Raw genomic sequence first — 20,879 nt, 5'->3', positions numbered from 1 at the left:
TCACTTCTCATATATTCTCTTATCATGAGAGTTACTATCATCCGTAGTAGGAGTGGGCTCATCCATTCTAAATGAAAAGTCGATATTCATGCATTCGAGAACAATAAGAATGCTCTCTTTCCAATCCTTAAAATTACTTCCATTAAGGATCGGAATCGAATTAGCATTAGCAGATACAGTAGCAACAACTGTACTCATAAATAATAAAAAAACAAAATAATAAATTACATTAATAACATTCTCATGACTATAATATTAAATAATAATTAAATTCAAATTATGATTTATCACATCTCAAAATACTTAACACAACATTAATATCAAGTCTTTGGACAGTAATATTAATTGCTAATAATATTTTGTTGTAATGATCAAACATTAATAATAAGACATGTCAAATAATAAAATTTATCTTTGGATAGATTAGTTATTCACATAAATATGACTTTATAATTATTATATGTTATCATCACAAGTATTTATGTAATTCGGTCAATTGACTATCAATCTTTGGGTCAAATAATATAATCACGTGAATTACACAATACTTACATTCAAAATTTTATTGAATCAATTTCAACAAACATTGTCACTTTGATGATTATTTGTATTAATAAATACAATTCAATTAATGAACTATAATATCATTAATTTTGAATTTAAATATCATATATATATATATATTATTATATATAACCCAAATCAATAATATATAATTTTCTGAATAAACATATAATTTTGTTTTGATAAATGATATGTAGTTTAATTTTATTTTATTGTGAAATAAAATAAAATTATACATAATAAATTATATATATATATATAATTATATATTCCTCATTTCTCTATTAAATTTATAATATATTATATATTATATCAATCATTAACGATAATCTAAATAGATAATTTCTAGCTTAAGAGAGAATCTTAATATCACTAATTTTTATATAACAAACAATTCCTCTGTTTAACCATAAATCTTTATATTTTACACTAAATTTATTTGAAATATCACAAATTAATATATAAATATATATATTAATTTGATAATTTCAAATAAATTTAGTGTAAAATATAAAGATTTATGGTTATATATATATATATATATATATATATATATATATATATATATATATATATATATATATATATATATATTCCTAATAACATGCTTTTATTATCAATTCCATGCATATAAATTGCATGCATATAATTTCATATTAATTTCATGCATATAAATTTGTATATATCTACACTATACACCCGATATAATTTTCTCACATAATTAAATTTGAATATGTTATTATGTATATTATATCAATATAATTTCTCACATAATTAAATATGCATATATATTTTTTCCCCATATATTTCTCACATAATTAAATTAAGATGGCTCTGATACCAATTGTTATACCAATTGTTAGATGATACTAATTGTTAGATTTATCTGAACTAAATCATAATAATATATGTGAGAAAATAATACTACGATTAAAGATTAGCGGAAGCCTACTTGTACATGTACTCATCTTTTCTTTCCTTATATTTGAAAGATTCTTTAATCTTCTATTACTCTAGAAGTGGAATAGATCTTCCAATTGATGAGTACGACAAATTTGTTTTCTCTCTCTGGGGACGCAAAGAGAAAAATGAATTGTACATCAATTGGGGACCATACTGTTACAAAATAACCATAATGTTAGTTATTTTGGTTTGAACATTTCTAATTTAGCTCTTTCATAAAATTAAAAAGTTCAACTAGATTATATTCATGACAAGTACACTCCTAAGTCTATAAACTTGATTTCACATTAGATAAATTATTTTGGCTTAATTAAAAGATGACATTTGTACAATTATTTATTATTATATTGACCCATAAATTCCAACCAGATCATCTAGCTTCCTGTCTCGTATGATTCGATTCTGTGATTCAGAGGTTGAATTTTTCCCAAAAGGAGAATATGTTGGCTTTAATAACAGAGGTCGTGTGAGAGAGAGGGAGAAACAAGTTGGAGAAGAAGGAATGGGAAAATATATTTTTCTAATTTGCCACATGGGCCTAGTTGATTTGTTTATTTTGGGGGTCTAGGCATCTGCGCCCTGTTTGGTTTGGGTTTGGACATTTGTCCTCGTTTGGTTAAGCGGTCTACACAATTCCTTTATTTTATTTTTTTCAATCTTCAAAACAAATGAAAAAGATAACATATTAATTTTAATTATGATATTTTTATTTTATTAAAACAAAGTCCAAATTTTAATTATAAATTTATAATGAAATTTGGTTGTCTAGAAGTAGTAAAAATAATAATAAATTATTTGTATTTAAAAATAAAAATTGATCAAAAGTCACTTTTTTTCATAACTTTTTACCTATTTTTTATTTATTTAATTCAATCAAATATTTTATATCAAATTAAACCATTTCACTTTTTTTACCATTTTTTAAAGTGATTGTGATATTTATAATTATTAAATATTAATGGTCTACATTTAAAAATATATTATAATATTATGTTATTATTATTAAATAAAACTAATAATTTATCTTATTTAAAAAAGTTATTATATTAGTTTTACAAGTATCATTGAATAAAAGTATTGAAAAGTAATAATAAAAAAATCAATAAAATAAATTAAAAGGATTAAAATATAAAAAAGTAAAAAATATTTGTATTAATAATATATTTACTTAAAAGACTGATATTTTTTAAGTTGGTAAAGTATATTTAATAGTATAAAAAAATCTTCAACAATCTCAAAATTATACAAAGTTCATTGAAAAGGTATTTAATTATTTTTAAAAAGTAATATAATCTAAATATTTATCATTTTTTTGTATTTACTTTTTAATTAAAAATATTTAATCTAATTTAATTATATTTCTTATATTAAATAGAAATAAAATTAAATAAACATTTTATTTTTTATAATTTTTGAAATAATTGTGATCATGATATACTAATTATTTGATAAAATTTGAAATAATTGTAAATATATTTAGTTTAAGCTATGGATACATGATTAATTAGAATAAATTTTGAAGCTTTATTGAAATAAGTTCAACAAATGATCATATATCAATTTATCATCAGTGTGGTAATATAAATCAAAACAACATCATATTATAAGAGAAATTACTCCAAACCCAGTCTAAAAGAAGCTAAATTCTTGACATCATTCAATTTTTGATTTATTAGAAACTTTAATTAGTCGAGGAAAGTTGTGGGTATTAAGAAAGAAGCATCAAAGTAGATAGTGACTAAACAAAAGGAGATATTAGGAATTAAGATCTACTATTGATTTCTTTTGATATATTCTTCAAATTATTTTACATATATATATATATATAAATATATATATATATATATATGATAATTAATTTATGTACATAATAGTTTTCACAAAGAAATATTATAATAACTATTTCATTGTAAAGAACATGAGATTTATAAATCAATTAATCGAAACTTGTTATCACATGTATTAAACTACCTAGAATGAATTGTTGCAAATTAATAAATTACTCCATTAGAAATGTATTAATTCTAAATTTTAAACAACTAAACAACCCCTTAGCTTCTAAAAGAAATAAAACATTTTCTATTCCAACTAATACCCATAATCAAATAAAAATAAAATCTTTAATAAATTGAAATTGTCCCTTTAAAATAAATGAATATTAAATTGGATAAAAATAAGATATTTTGCTAAGAACTTTTGTCTTTATTTTTATTTATTTTAATGTGAATAGATAAAAAGTTAAATAAATAAGGATAATATTTAATTTACCTTACTTTTTTTTTATCATGAATATTCTTGAAACGAATCAAATTGAGTAAAATATCCAAAAGTAAGATTACTTTATATCTAGTATTAAATTATTTCATAGGATGAAATGAGGTATAAAATAATGACATTACATTGGGTTAGATATTAGAATTTTACCATCTTCACTATGGAGAACAAGGGTTCAAGTTTAAGAGGTAGATTAAATCTACAAACTTGAATATTCTTTATTTACTTTCTAAAATTATTTACCAAAATGTAGTTGAATGATTTGGGTATATGGATTTTGTTGAAATTATTTATTTCATTATAATAAAACCACCATTTTCTATTTCAGTTTCAACAGCGCCACAAACAGAGCCATTCATACCGGTGGCGAATGTGGTGAGGATCATGCGGCGTGTGGTACCGCCACATGGCAAGATTGCTGACAATGTGAAGGATATTGTTCAAAATTGTGTCTCAAAATTCATTGGCCTGATAAATGCCAAAGCTAACATGTGTTGTCAGAGCGAGAGTCGTAGAACTATTACCGCCGATGACATTCTGCGAGCCATGGCCTCGCTAGGGTTTGATGATTATGTTAGCACACTTTCCTTTTACCTGCTCCGTTATCGTGAGACAGAGTCATTGGGGATTGCCGTCTCAAGACGACCCGTCATGACTTTTGGGCCAATTCCAGACCCAATGGGCCATCTAGTTTTGCAGGCCCACGATGTAGTTGGGTCGCATGGACCGTCTCGTTCAAGTGACCCTAATGCTGGACCTGAATCTAGACCTAGTTATGATCCATTTGGAAGGTCCTAATTGATAGCTTCAATTTTGGAAGTACATGGTAATCCCATTGAAGTAAAAAAGACAATATTTGATTATGTGTATTCAATAAACGTGCATGCTTGTATTTTGATAATGATGGTTAAAATTTAAGAATGTAATAAGACATGGAATAATAGTTTATAATGATTCAATAGTTCAATTTAAATTTTTATTTGCTAATTAATCGGTAAACTCATTTTGAAAATACTATTTATTTAAATATTATTTTATATTCATTTATAAAATAAAAATTATTTCTAATTAAATTTAGTTTTAAAATTAAATTTAGTTTTAAAATGCTTGGTTGTGATTAAAAGTATAAATATGTAATATTTTTAAATGAGTTTATTATTAAATCAAATTTGAATATATAACTAGCCTAACTCCTTTAACTTACAAATATATATATATATATATATATATATATATATATATATATATATATATATATATGATAATGCTTAATTTTTAAAGTGTTCGGATTGCCGGGTCGAGAGCTGTGGTTAATTTGGATACTTGAGTTGGATTATGGGTTGACCCGTTTTAAAATTTAAAACGGTTAAAAATAAAATAAAAAATGCTAGAGAAATGTTTCAAACTTGCAACCTAACAAAACAAGTACAACTCTTTAACCAACTAGGCTACAAAGACTTTATATTTAAAATTCAACACCAAATTTAATAAACGCGAGATGTTTTAATATTAATATAAGTTCAACTTTTTAGCTAACTAATCTATATATATATATATATATAATGATGCTTAATTTTTCAAGTGTCCGGATTGCCGGTTCAAGAGCTGTGGTTAATTTGGATACTTTGGTCGGATTGTGGGTTGACCCGCCTTTAAATTTAAAACGGTTAAAAATAAAATTAAAAATGCTAGAGGTATGTTTCGAACTTGTAAACTAACAATACAAGTACAACTCTTTAAACAACTAGACTACTAAGACTTTATATTTTAAATTCAACACCAAATTTGATAAACGCGGGACGTTTTAACATTAATATAAGTTCAATTTTTTAACTAACTAATATATATATATATAATGTTTAATTTTTAAAGTGTCTGAATTGCGGGTCATGTGGTTAATTTGGATACTTGGGTCGGATTGTGGGTTGACCCGTTTTTAAATTTAAAACGGTTAAAAATAAAATTAAAAGTGCTAGAGGTATGTTTCGAGCTTATAACCTAACAAAACAAGTACAACTCTTTAACCAACTAGGCTACTAAGACTTTATATTTAAAATTCAACACCAAATTTCATAAACGCGGGACGTTTTAATATTAATATAAGTTCAACTTTTTAACTAACTAATATATAATGATGCTGAGTAAATGGATACTTGGGTCGGATTGTGGATTGACCCACCATAAACTTAAAACGGTTAAAAATAAAATTAAAAATTTTATCCGTAATTTATTTTCACGGTTTTTATATTATTACTTGTGCAAATGCACGGGATAAATGCTAGTGTTTTAATAGATTGAATTGTAAAATTGCACTCTTATCGGGCAATATAAATTTCGAAAATATTTTTTAAAATCTCACCATTGAAATTATTTATTGTTAAAGCTATACAAAATAAGGTTTTGTTTTAACGATTTGTGTTTAATAGAATAACAATGTCACCTATTTAATTATCAAGTTTTAACCAATTAAAAGTTTAAAAGTTTTGACTACCGATTCTCTGAAATTAATTATCAAATATATGATTTCTTTCGTTGTAATTCAGTAGTTAAATTAATAACATTGATAATTTATTTATTTATTTATAAATGTCACATAGTTTTAACTATTTTTTTTTTATTCTATTAATAATGTTGAAGTTTGAAAATGACCTAATAGATTTGGACAAAATTAAATTTATTTTAAAAAATATTTTGTTTTAAATATTTAATTCGAATATTAATTGAGATAAAATTAAAATAAATTATTTATTTAAAATATTGATTTAGATGAAGTATATATTGATTATATATATTAACAAATTAAATATTGTTTTCATTCAAATCTATTTATTGTTATTTTCAAACAGGCTCAATCAAAATAATTTTTTCAAAAATAAATAAAAGGGAGTTTGAACGTTTAGTTACTATTTGGTTTAACAAGTCAATCAGTATTATGTAATTTCACATAATAAATGATCAGTTAATTATAAAAATTTTGAATCATACTATATAATATATAAATAGTTAAAAGAAAATAATCAAATATAGATTTTCAACTTATTAAATTTTGTTATATAAAAAATTGACACATAAGTTTTTTTTTTTTATTTTCAACTTTACACATGAATTATAAAAAATTAATAATTATTTAAATTTTATTATATAAATATTATCATTATATTATGTTTAACATAAATTTCATAGTTTCACATTATATATTTAAGAAATTTTAATATTATGGGTATGTTGTTCCATTTTTTTAATATTGAATAAACTCATCTAATCTCACATTTCTTATAAATATTTTTTAGAGATTTTTTTTGAGATTGAGACAACTGAAATATAATATTGTAAATAAAGCCATTTGTTTTCAAAATTTTAGTTTTTCGTTCTATTGATTTAATTTAATTTTTATATATTTTTAACGCGAATTATTAATAATCTTAAATTGGCGAAAATAATATTTGAACAAAATATATATTCTAAGTATTTTCTCTTTTGTACATAATTGTTTCAGTTTCTATTCTATTCTTTTCAAAAATCTATATATATAATGATGCTTAATTTTTAAAGTGTCTAGATTGCCGGGTCGAGAGTTGTGGTTAATTTGGATACTTGGGTCGGATTGTGGGTTGACCCGCCTTTAAATTTAAAACGGTTAAAAATAAAATTAAAAATGCTAGAGATATGTTTCAAACTTGTAAACTAACAATACAAGTACAACTCTTTAAACAACTAGACTACTAAGACTTTATATTTTAAATTCAACACCAAATTTGATAAACGCGGGACGTTTTAACATTAATATAAGTTCAATTTTTTAACTAACTAATATATATATATATAATGTTTAATTTTTAAAGTGTCTGAATTGCGGGTCATGTGGTTAATTTGGATACTTGGGTCGGATTGTGGGTTGACCCGTTTTTAAATTTAAAACGGTTAAAGTACAACTCTTTAACCAACTAGGCTACAAAGAATTTATATTTTAAATTCAACACCAAATTTAATAAACGCGGGATTTTTAGTATTAATATAAGTTCAACTTTTTAACTAACTAATCTATATATATATATATATATATATATATATATATATATATATATATATATATATATATATATATATATATATATATATATAATGATGCTTAATTTTTTAAGTGTCCGGATTGCCGGTTCAAGAGCTGTGGTTAATTTGGATACTTGGGTCAGATTGTGGGTTGACCCGCCTTTAAATTTAAAACGGTTAAAAATAAAATTAAAAATGCTAGAGGTATGTTTCGAACTTGTAAACTAACAATACGAGTACAACTCTTTAAACAACTAGACTACTAAGACTTTATATTTTAAAGTGAACACCAAATTTGATAAACGCGGGACGTTTTAACATTAATATAAGTTCAATTTTTTAACTAACTAACTAATATATATATATATATATATAATGATGCTTAATTTTTAAAGTGTCTGAATTGCCGGGTTCTGTGGTTAATTTGGATACTTGGGTCGGATTGTGGGTTGACCCATTTTTAAATTTAAAACGGTTAAAAATAAAATTAAAAGTGCTTGAGGTATGTTTCGAACTTGCAATCTAACAAAACACATACAACCTTTTAACAAACTAGGCTATTAACATTTTATATTTTAAATTCAACACCTAAATTTATGAATGCGGGACATTTTAACAATATAAGTTCGACTTTTTAACTAACTAATTTATATATATATAATGATGCTTAATTTTTAAAGTGTCCGAATTGCCGGGTCGAGAGCTGTGGTTAATTTGGATACATGGGTCGGATTGTGGGTGACCCGTTTTAAAATTTAAAACGGTTAAAAATAAAATTAAAAATGCTAGAAGTATGTTTCGAACTTGCAACCTAACAAAACAAGTACAACTCTTCAACCAACTAGGCTACAAAGAATTTATATTTTAAATTCAACACCAAATTTGATAAATGCGGGACGTTTTAATATTAATATAAGCTCAACTTTTTAACTAACTAATCTATATATATAATGATGCTTAAATTTTAAAATGTCCGGATTGTCGGGTCGAGAGTTGTGATTAATTTGGATACTTGGGTCGGATTGTGGGTTGACCCGCCTTTAAATTTAAAACGGTTAAAAATAAAATTAAAAATGCTAGAGGTATGTTTCGAGCTTATAACCTAACAAAACAAGTACAACTCTTTAACCAACTAGGCTACTAAGACTTTATATTTAAAATTCAACACCAAATTTCATAAACGCGGGACGTTTTAATATTAATATAAGTTCAACTTTTTAACTAACTAATATATAATGATGTTGAGTAAATGGATACTTGGGTCGGATTGTGGATTGACCCACCATAAACTTAATACGGTTAAAAATAAAATTAAAAGTTTTATCCGTAATTTTTTTTCACGGTTTTTATATTATTACTCGTGCAAATGCACGGGATAAATGCTAGTGTTTTTAATAGATTGAATTGTAAAATTGCACTCTTATCGGGCAATATAAATTTCGAAAATATTTTTTAAAATCTCACCATTGAAATTATTTATTGTTAAAGCTATACAAAATAAGGTTTTGTTTTAACGATTTGTGTTTAATAAAATAACAATGTCACCTATTTAATTATCGAGTTTTAACCAATTAAAAGTTTAAAAGTTTTGACTACCGATTCTCTGAAATTAATTATCAAATATATGATTTTTCGCTGTAATTCAGTAGTTAAATTAATAACATTGATAATTTATTTATTTATTTATTTATAAATGTCACATAGTTTTAACTATTTTTTTTATTCTATTAATAATGTTGAAGTTTGAAAATGACTTAATAGATTTGGACAAAATTAAATTTATTTTAAAAAATATTTTGTTTTAAATATTTAATTCGAATATTAATTGAGATAAAATTAAAATAAATTATTTATTTAAAATATTGATTTAGATGAAGTATATATTGATTATATATATTGACAAATTAAATATTGTTTTAATTCAAATCTATTTATTGTTATTTTCAAACAGGCTCAATAAAATTAATTTTTTCAAAAATAAATAAAAGGGAGTTTGAACGTTTAGTTACTATTTGGTTTAACAAGTCAATCAGTATGATGTAATTTTACATAATAAATGATCAGTTAATTATAAAAATTTTGAATCGTACTATATAATATATAAATAGTTAAAAAAAATTAATCAAATAGAATAAATATAGATTTTCAACTTATTAAATTTTGTTATATAAAAAATTGACACATAAATTTTTTTTTTATTTACAACTTTACACATGAATTATAAAAAATTAATAATTATTTAAATTTTATTATATAAATATTATCATTATATTATATTTGACATAAATTTCATAGTTTCACATTATATATTTAAGAAATTTTAATATTATGGGTATGTTTTCCATTTTTTTAATATTGAATAAACTCATCTAATCTCACATTTCTTATAAATATTTTTTAGAGAATTTTTTTGAGATTGAAACAACTGAAATAAAATATTGTAAATAAAGCTATTTGTTTTCAAAATTTTAGTTTTTGGTTATATTGATTTAATTTAATTTTTGTAACTTTTTAACGCAAATTATTAATAATCTTAAATTGGCCAAAATAATTTTTGAACGAAATATATATTCAAGTATTTTCTCTTTTGTACATAATTGTTTCAGTTTCTACTCTATTCTTTTAAAAAAATTGGAAACAATTTATTATTTTTCAATAGTCAAAATAATAATTAAAATATATACAATGTTTATTAAAAAATTTTAAAAATTTTAGAAACAATTTATTATTTCTCAAAAGTCAAAATAATAATTAAAATATATATGCAATATTTATTAAAAAATAATACTTAACCATTTTTTTTGATGTAACACTATAAAATTCTTACTTGAAAACTACGTGTATTATACATAAGTGTTTTTATATATAATTAGCATAATGTCCTTGTAAATAAAATTCACATTTAAAAAGTTGAAATAGACAATACTCACATCTTTGTCATCGCCATTATTATTTTCGTTTTCATCTCCTTCATCATCTTTTTCGTCTTCAATATCTATGGTCTGAACATGAGAGCTTCAATGGTTGAGAAAATCTAGTGGACGTCTTACTACTATCATTCAACGTTATTTTTGTTATTCATCAAAAAAGAGAAACATAATAACAAATTTTATAAGTATACATTTATTTAACTTTTTTCTCATTAGCTTACTAATTTTGCCCTCATTTCTCGGTCAACCAAAAATATCATTTTTACATAATAATCATGTCATATTACTATTCTCGTAACCTCATTTTTGCACCCCAACTATCTCAACAGTACCAACATCTTCTAATTTCACTTTTGACATACAAACAATCTCGATCATTAACCTATTTACCTTAACTTCTTCGGTAGACCAATAATCTCATTCATATATTTAACCACCAATATCTCTTATCATTGACAAACCAATGTTATCGGCCTCTTATCCCTCGATAAACCAACCAAAAATCTTAATCACACTTTCATACCTCTTATTCATTGGCAAATCAACCATGAAACTCAATTACACTTTCACACGCCTATTATCCCTCGTCTATCAACATATCACATCAGAATCCCAATGTTACCGGTCTCTTATCTATCGACAATATAACCACTCACTTAGTAAACTAATCACCAATCTTAATCGCCTCACAATCTAATATTACCAACCTCTTATCCCGCGTCAAATTAACCACCTCTCATCCACACATATAATTTAAGTAATCTAACCACTCACTTAGTATACTAATCACCAATCTCATCACTCAGTATACTAATCACCAATCTCAATCGAACTCTTGTCTCGAGTGTGAAAGATGATAACTTTTACCATCGAACTACTTATGATTGATGTGTTTTATTTATAATTTTGTGTATGCATGTTGTTGTATATATTTTATAACTAATAAAATTTTGAAGTATTAATTTTTTTATATATAATTCATAAATAACATTAGAACATTTTTATTAATAAGCTAAAACTATATTTTCAATATAAAAATATTATTTATCATTTTATATTAAATATAATTGTAGATAAATAATAAAAAACTAATTTATGTTTAACTTTTTTTAGTATAAAAAATATTAGTTACCCGTCAAATATAAATTGTAGATAAAGATAATTATTTAAATTTATTTAAATATACTTCAATTTAAGTTTTAGACATATATATATAATTTTAAAAAATTGTCCATATAATATAATAATATAAAAGTAATTATCACAAAAAAAAATTATTAATATATATATATATATTTATTATAAATTCTATAGAAGAACACTTATTTTGTTAATATAATTCAATTATTTTTTCTTCTTAAAATTTATTAATTTATTAATTTTTAAATTTTCATTTATTAGTTAAAGATAGAAATAAAATGAAATAAAAAAATTTATATAACTTTAAAAAATGGTGTAGAATTATTGATATATATAAATATGTTAATATAACTAAATTGATTTTTTTTTTCTTAAAATTGATTAATTTTTAAATTGTTAATGTTTCATTTATTAGATAAATATGAATATAAAATAAGAATAAAAAAAATAATAATTTTTAAAAAATGGTTTATAATTATTGATATACATGTATATATATAAAAAAAAAATATTAAAGAACACTTATTATTCTAATATAATTAATTTAAATTTTTATTCTTAAAATTTATTAAATTGTTAAGGTTGATTATACTTTTCTTCCGTTTTCATATTCAACCGACCCGACCAAGGATTTGACCCACACGGGCCATAATCATTCACTCTCACCCTAAGATCCAAATCAACCACGTGTCTTAATCCACCAATCAAATTTTAAGCATTATATATATTTTTATATATATATATATATATTTATATATATATATATATATATATATATATATTGGGTTAGAGTAAATTAGCTAATTAATTTAGAATAATTAGCCAATGATTATAAAACTACCAGGTTTTAAATATTTAGTTTAATTAATCAAAAAGTGAGAAATTGTTAAAATATAATTTATGAAAATGTTTTAATAATGAAGGGATAAAACTAAGTTCAATTATATAAGTTAAGTTATATATATATATATATATATATAATTGTTAAGCCATATCAAGTATATTAATAATGTTAAAGATAACAACAATGTGTTGTAGTACAGTGGTTAATACTCCCGCCTATCACCAAGCGCAAATAATAATTTGAGTTTTGTTATTTCAGGGAAGTTGCGCGCATTCGGCTGAGAAAATACCGAAACTGCCACGTAGGCGAGATCGGTAGTGTGCAAGTGCATATCCGGTATTATATGTATTCGTCATTTAACGATGTGCGTCCGGTAGTAAATGAAACTAGTTTCCTAAAAGCGGTATTAGATGAAATTAGTTTCCAGTATTAAATGGCTTCAACATTTAATAGGCGCTTCAGGTATTTAATGAGCCCAGTATTAATGAGTTCGGTATTAAATGACTCTAGTATTTAATATGTTCTCTGGTATTAAATGACTTCAATATTTAAATTTGGTCCAGTTATTAATCAAATGTAGCATCTGAATAAATGTTTTCCACTACCTGATCAATCTCAGCTCCCAGCGCAGTATGGCAAAACTATATATCACTAATCTAGGATGGGCACTCTGACGCAGCAACAGAGACATAACTAAAGAAGACTGTCACATACCAAGATTATTTCAAATCATCTACAATGAAAGTTTTAGTACAACAGGCCCCATTCCTTTGAAATCAATATGTCCGTTAGTGAAGCAGATATGACCGTTGCTATATTTTTGATATATAAGAAGATTAAATGAAGAACAAAAGAAGAGACTTGATCATCTTAAGTCATATCAAGTATATATTAATAATGTTAAAGATAACAACAAAGTGTTGTAGTATAGTGCTTAGAACTCCGTCTGTCAAAAGAGTGACCAGAGTTTGAATCTTACCAAGCACAAGTAATAAATTGAGTTTAGTTATTTCAGGGAAGCTGCACGCATCCAGCTGAGAAAATACTGAAATTGCGACGTAAGCGATATCGGTAGTGTGCAAGGGCGTATCCAGTATTAAATGCATTCGGCATTTAATGATGTGTGTCCGGTAGTAGATGAAGCCGGTTTCCCAGAAGTGTAACCGGTAGTAGATGAAACCGATTTCCTAGAGGCATAGCCGGTATGTAATGAGTTTGGTATTAAATGGCTTCGACATTTAATATGCGCTTCTGGTATTAATGACTTCGACATTATATGAGGCCTCCGGTATTAATGAGTTTGGTATTTAATAGGCTCTCCAATATTACATGGCTTTAGTATTTAAATTAGGATCAATTATTGATCAAATGTAGCATATGAATAAATGTTTTCCACTACCTGATCAATCTCAGTTCCAAATTAAGCTTTCGCAGTAGCTCAGTCTGACAAAACAGTATATCACCAATTTGGGATGGACAGTTTGACGTAGTAGCAGCGACAGAACTAAAAAAGACTGTCACATACCAAGATTATTTCAAATCATCTACAATGAAAGTTTTAGTACAACAGGCCCCATTCTTTTGAAATCAATATGTCCGTTAGTGAAGTAGATATGACCGTTGCTATATTTTGGATATATAAGAAGATTAAATGAAGAACAAAAGAAGAGACTTGATCATCTAGGCTCCCTTACTAATCAAAAACTCTCTCTCTACAAATATATATTTGTCTTAGCATATTTCTATGAGAGATTGTTTTATACCGAAAATTAGTGTATCACTTTTCACATTGCGAGTTCTTTGTAAGTTGATAGAGTGTCTATCAACAAGTGTTGTGTGTGCTAAGAGTTCAAAAACAGACAGTAATTAAGTCCTGGTTTTTTGACTGAGTTTGCGTACGTGTTGTAAACAAACTAAATATTCTAGTGAATATTCTTCCCAAAGTTGAGAAGAATATCCTTCTCGAGGTCGAGAAGAAGAGGTGACATATGAGCGTTTACTCTGAACATCCATAAACATCTCTTGTGTCCCGTGTTCTTTACTTTCTGAATCTTTCAACCATTTACTTGTTGCTTCAAATCGAAACAAACACTTTCGCACTTGAACTCGGTTCAAGAGTTTGTGATGACTTGCGTAGAGTAGAAACGAGATAATCAACCTCTAATAGGGTTATTATCAAACGATGCGTGTGTAAGCGTTCATCCATAGTCGGACCTTAGTCCTTACTAGTGATCCCGATCCTAACAAGTGGTATCAGAGCAAGTACTTCTATTCTCAAGCAACGTCAATCCTAACAAATCATGTCTTTGTTAAACAACATTCCTATTCTTACAGAAAAAGACTATGATGAATGGAAGATTATGATGCACGCACATCTGGCTGCTATTGATGATGACATGTGGTATGTCATCACAGATGGGCCAATGAAGATTCAAACTGTCAGCACAGTCACAACATCAAATGATGGCGCTCATGAGATGAAGAAGAAGCCAAGATATGAGTGGACAACTGAAGATATAAGGATAGCCAACCTCGACAACGTAGCTAAAGACACTCTTTATAAGACGCTGAACAAGGATATGTTCAACAAAATAAAGTCATGCTCCACCACTAAAGAAATTTGGGGGGATCTGACTTAGCTTTTTGAGGGGTCATCTAGCGAAAACTCCTCAAGTGAAAGTGAGGAAGAAGATGTTAACTGTGTTATGGAAGACGACATCGAGGTATGTGATTTCAAATCTGACAGTACTAGCTCTTCATCTCAAAATAATAAAAATGATGTTTTGAAGAGTAAAATAAGTGAGATATCATCTAAATGAAAGTTTTAGTACAACAGGCCCCATTCCTTTGAAATCAATATGTCCGTTAGTGAAGTAGATATGACCGTTGTTATATTTTAGATATATAAGAAGATTAAATGAAGAACAAAAGAAGAGACTTGATCATCTAGGCTCCCTTGCTAATCAAAAACTCTCTCTCTACAAATATATATTTGTCTTAGCATATTTCTGTGAGAGATTGTTTTATACCGAAAATTAGCGTATAACTTTTCACATTGTGAGTTCTTTGTAAGTTTATAGAGTGTCTATCAACAAGTGTTGTGTGTTCTAGGAGTTCAAAAACAGGCAGTAATTAAATCCTGGTTGTTCGACTGAGTTTGCGTACGTGTTGTAAACAAACTAAATCTTCTAGTGAATATTCTTCCCAAGGTTGAGAAGAATATCCTTCTCGAGGTCGAGAAGAAGGGGTGACGTAGGAGAGTTGACTCCAAACATCCATAAACACTTCTTGTGTCCTGTGTTCTTTACTTTCTGAATCTTCCAACCATTTATTTGTTGCTTCAAGTCGAAACAAACACTTCCGCACTTGAACTCGGTTCAAGAGTTTATGCCGACTTTTTTTTGGGGGGGAACGACTTAGCGTCATTTCATTAAAAATTCACAAAAACGGCAAAAAATCCAAGAGTTTAAGAGATCATTCTAGATATACCTAGAATGATTTTGAAGTCATATCATTCTGAATAAAAGTAAAAACGTAACTGAACTATCTAATTACAATGTTTTCGTTTCTAATGATTTTAGTAAACGGTAAATCCAATTCATGTTGATATTCCAATAAGTTTATGACGACTTGCGTAGAGTAGAAATAAGATAATCAACCTCTAACAGGGTTATTATCGAACGGTGCGTGTGTAAGCGTTCATCAATAGTCGGACCCTAGTCTCCATTGGCGATCCCGATCCTAACATATTGTTAATTGTTTTTGGGTTACACAATAAGATTAATATTTTGTGTAAAAAATATATATTTATAATAGTATTATAAATTAAAATAACAATTATTTATGAATTATTTAAAACATGTCAACATATAGTTAAATATATTGTTTATTATTTGAAATATTTATTATATCTTGTCTATTTATTATATATATATATATATATATATATATATATATATTTAAATAATTAAAATATTAATATTCTTTAAAATATAATTTTACTTATAATTTTATTTTAAAATCTTGTTAGGTTGGCTTATGAAAAAATATAAAAATTAATGTTTAAATAAAAAAAATTAATTTTTAGTTTTTTAAAATATTTATTACAAAACTAATATTTATTAAAATTAGTATTGATCTTTTTTTCAAAAAATAAAATAAAATCAGATTTATTAATTATAATGGTACGATAACTATAACAAATATTGTTCTCTTATCCTCCTTTATTATTAATATTTGGGTACATTAAAATATTGATATATTTATTAGATATTTTATTATAAAATTTTAATAATAATTAAATATAAAATAGTCAAATTTCTATTTTAAAAAACTAATATTTATTCCTATTTAAAATTAATTATCATTTTTTTTACTCAAATTAAGTTTCAACCCACTATTTTTTTTTTTTTTTAATACTTCAAACTTGACCTCATTAATAATTTTGTTACTCTACTCTAGAATATTTTGTACCAATCTCTTATCTTATCTTATTACTAATTTTTTGGGTTATTTAAAATGTCATTTTAACAATTAAATTTTTATTATAAATATTATTTCATGTTATGAAAAAATAATATTAATAATAATTAAATAAAAAAGTTAAATTTTTTATTTTAGAAAGAATTAAAAAAAAATATTCATTCGACTTCAGAAAATGATATTGATTATTTTTTGACCGCTAAATAAATTCAAGATTTAATATAATCTTGTGACATGACTTCAAGCATTTTTAAATTAACTTCATATTACTCATTATTTCATTACGAACATTTTGTAATGAAATTTTACCCTCGTTCCTTACTAATATTCGAGTTTTTTCAAAGATTAGTTAATTAATAATTTATTATTATAAAATATATTATCATTTTATAAAAAATAGTAATAATATGGTTAAACAAAAATATAGTTAAAATTTTAATTTAAAAAAAAAACGAATTTTCCATCAAAATAAACTTCGACATATTTGTGACCTCACTTTAAAGTTTAAATAATCTCTAAATATCTCTCATTAGACTTCATTTCGAGCATTTTGTACCGATCTTATCCTTTCTTTTGGTATTCCTCAACCGACCTATCATAATATTAATCTCGTGACTAACACTCACTCTCTCAATTCGAACCATAATTACAAATTTCTCAAATTCCGACTCAAACATACTATTATATCTTATCTTTCAAAGATAGTATTGATAATAGTTAAAATTTTAATTTAAAAATAACTAATATTCTATCAAAATAAATCTCTAACTTACTAATATTGAGATATCACTATAAACATTCTCTAATTGATCTCTCATTAGGCTTCACTTCGAATATTTTGTACTGGTCTTACCTTTACTTTTGGCATTCCAAACAACCTCTCATACTAATAATCTCGTGACTAACACTAAATAAAATATAATTAAAATTTTAATTAAAAAACAACTAATATTCCACCGAAATAAACTTCGACTTACTAATATTGTGACCTCACTTTAAACATTTAAACATTCTCTAATTGATCTCTCATTATAGACTTCGTTTTGAGTTATTTGTACAGATTTTTCCCTTACATTTGACTTTCCCCATCAACCACAAATTCACACACGCATTTACGTAGAGACTCATATAAGTTATCTTACACTTTTAACCTTCCCATCAACCACAAATTCACACACGCATTTACGTAAAGATTCACATATTACATCTTACCCTTACTTTTGGCATTCCCATCGACTACAAATTCATACATACATTTACATAGAGACTCACATATGCCATCACATCAAGTATGCATTATTTTAATATTTATAAATTCATATCAACTCAAACTTTAGTCTCAAATATGAAATGTGAACACTTTAACAATTATATCATTTGTGATTGTTAAATTTAATTTTAAATTTTATGTATGTATAAATATTTAATCATTGTTAATTAATAATAAATAAAATAAATAAAAATAAAAGAAAATTAGTTAATTATATAAATAATAAATATGCATAGAAGGTATAAAAGTAATTGTTTAATAAATTATTTAGAAATTTGAAGTAAAGACCAACGTAAAAATATTTTTAAAATATAATATTTAAGTATATTAAATTAATAAAAAAAAGGTTAAAATAGTGGAATAATAGATAAAAGATATAATGAATAATAGAAAATTAATTATATAAATAATAAATATGTAGAGAAGGTATAAAATTATATTTTTAATAAAGTTTTTAAAATTTTTAATTAAAAACTAAGTTAAAATTAATTTTAAAATCTAATATATATAATATTATTAAATTAAAAAGAGTTAAAATAATGGTCCATATAATAAATATGGATATTTATTTTTTTATATATATATTATATATATATATTTAATTATTGTTAATGAATAATAGATAAAATATATAATAAATAAAATAAAATAAATTAATTGAATAAATAATAAATATGAAGAGAAAGTATAAAAATAATATTTTAATAAATAATAATTTAAATAATGGTGCATTTAATAAATATAGATAAAAATAGAATATATATATATATTATGTGTTGCAAATCCCTTTTCAAGGTTTTTCAATCTAGACAACATGTCCATTAGATTTAGTTGCATTGCACCCAACGCATCCATCATGGAATTGTGAAAGCTTGTATTTCCAACAAAGGCTTCCTCAGACGATCGGGGGCAGAGGATACAATGTGCAAGTGTGCGGGACAAGCTCGAATATGAGAGATATGCGTGTTTACCTGTAAGGACCATTCTGGTTCGTTGTCCGGGGCGTGTTCAAGAGAAGAATCCTTCATAATCCCAAAGTCATTTCTATTGTCCTGGATCTCATCGTTCAATAGATTGACAAACTCTGAAAAGTCTCCAGTTTCAAGAGGATCTTCACAAAAGTATTTATGAAGAGAACCAATTCTCCTCACAAAAGATGGTTGATGAGAGGTCGGAGGAGAGGGAAATCTTTCTTCCAAAGATGAAGAGGACTTAGCTTTTTCTGACTTTAAATCTCTTTGAGAACGTTCCCTCTCAGCAGATGGAGTCTTCTCTTGATTGGACGACTTCAAAGGTTCCCCCTCAGCTTGTGAACCCAGTGCCTATTCAGAAATCTTTGAGGGTTCCCCCTCAACGGATGGAGTCTTCTCTTGATCGGGCATCACATTTTGACCTATAGGTACCTGCTCAGTTTCAAGATTTGTTGCTTCCTCTTCTTCCAAGATTGGAGTATCTTGTCGAGCTTTGGACTGTGGAAGAATTTGCTCATCTTCAGTTAAGGGGCGATGTTCTCCTTATGGGGAGGGAAGGTCATCAGTACGAGTGACCGATTCCTACTCTTCTTCGCAAAGAAGCTCTTCCCCAGAAGATTCAGAACGGAAAATTTCAGTTTTGGAGGATCCTGTACCGTGAACATATTGAATGATGGTAGAGCAGTAGCCATCCAAAAGCAGGTCAAGTCGTTTAAATGCCTTTTCTTCTATATTGGCATCCATATCAAGGGGGTTGAAGTTGTCTTTTCTTGCCTCAATCAACGAAAAAAGGCACGACCCATTGCATTTTCCACAACGAGTTCTTTTCATTTAGCTTCTCATTCTTAGATTAGAGCTCGACCACTTTGTTTTCAAAAACTTTTGGTTCACAAGTTTGAGGTGAAAAGGGGTTATAAGTTTCATATTTTAATCTTATTTCATTACAAGAGTCTGACAACTTCTTATACTCAATAATCATGTCATTGAGTGTAGTAGTTAAGTCATCTCTTGTGAATTCCTCAAAAGAGAAGTCAAATACCTCATAGTCAACTTCTTCTTTTGCCATGAAACAAGTGACCTCTTCATCATCACTATCGTTGGATGATGAATCATCTGAGTCACTTTGGGCTCATTTATCTTTGTTATCAGCCGACATGAGAGCCTTCAGTTCTCTGTTGTCCTTCTTCTTCTTGTCTCTTTTTGGCTTTCTGTATTCTGATTTGCAGTGACCTAGTTTATCATAGTTAAAACACTTCACGTTGGCCTTAGAGTTATCTTTATCATCATTGTTATTATTTGAAGAGCTTGAGTTAGAGGTGCTCTTCTTCATGAATTTTTCGAATTTCTTCACGAACGGAGCCATATCATCGGTGTTGATTTTCTTTACAACA

The 20,879-nt window shown here is 25.8% G+C and overlaps 2 protein-coding genes across 2 annotated transcripts; both read left to right on the top strand.

Moving 5' to 3' along the window:
• Positions 1-3,961: 3,961 nt before the first annotated feature.
• On the top strand, positions 3,962-4,599 carry LOC124934826 (nuclear transcription factor Y subunit B-1-like). The gene is made up of 2 exons (XM_047475327.1): positions 3,962-3,989; positions 4,130-4,599. Exons 1-2 carry the CDS (start codon positions 3,962-3,964, stop codon positions 4,597-4,599), a joined length of 498 nt encoding a protein of 165 aa, XP_047331283.1.
• A 10,466-nt stretch (positions 4,600-15,065) lies between these two features.
• On the top strand, positions 15,066-15,404 carry LOC124934825. The gene has a single exon (XM_047475326.1). The coding sequence runs from the start codon at positions 15,066-15,068 to the stop codon at positions 15,402-15,404; it is 339 nt and encodes a 112-aa protein (XP_047331282.1).
• The last annotated feature ends 5,475 nt before the right edge of the window (positions 15,405-20,879 follow it).

This window comes from Impatiens glandulifera, chromosome 4 (genome assembly GCF_907164915.1).
Source record: "Impatiens glandulifera chromosome 4, dImpGla2.1, whole genome shotgun sequence".
NCBI lineage: Eukaryota > Viridiplantae > Streptophyta > Magnoliopsida > Ericales > Balsaminaceae > Impatiens > Impatiens glandulifera.
This window is presented reverse-complemented; position numbering and strand designations above follow the sequence as displayed.

Bases quoted from the DNA above. Each gene is read 5' to 3' on its own strand.
- LOC124934826 (XM_047475327.1), top strand. From the start codon at position 3,962: ATGGAGAACAAGGGTTCAAGTTTAAGAG. The intron at 3,990-4,129 runs GTAGATTAAATC...TTTCTATTTCAG, and splicing joins CAAGGGTTCAAGTTTAAGAG to TTTCAACAGCGCCACAAACA.
- LOC124934825 (XM_047475326.1), top strand. From the start codon at position 15,066: ATGTCTTTGTTAAACAACATTCCTATTCTTACAGAAAAAGACTATGAT.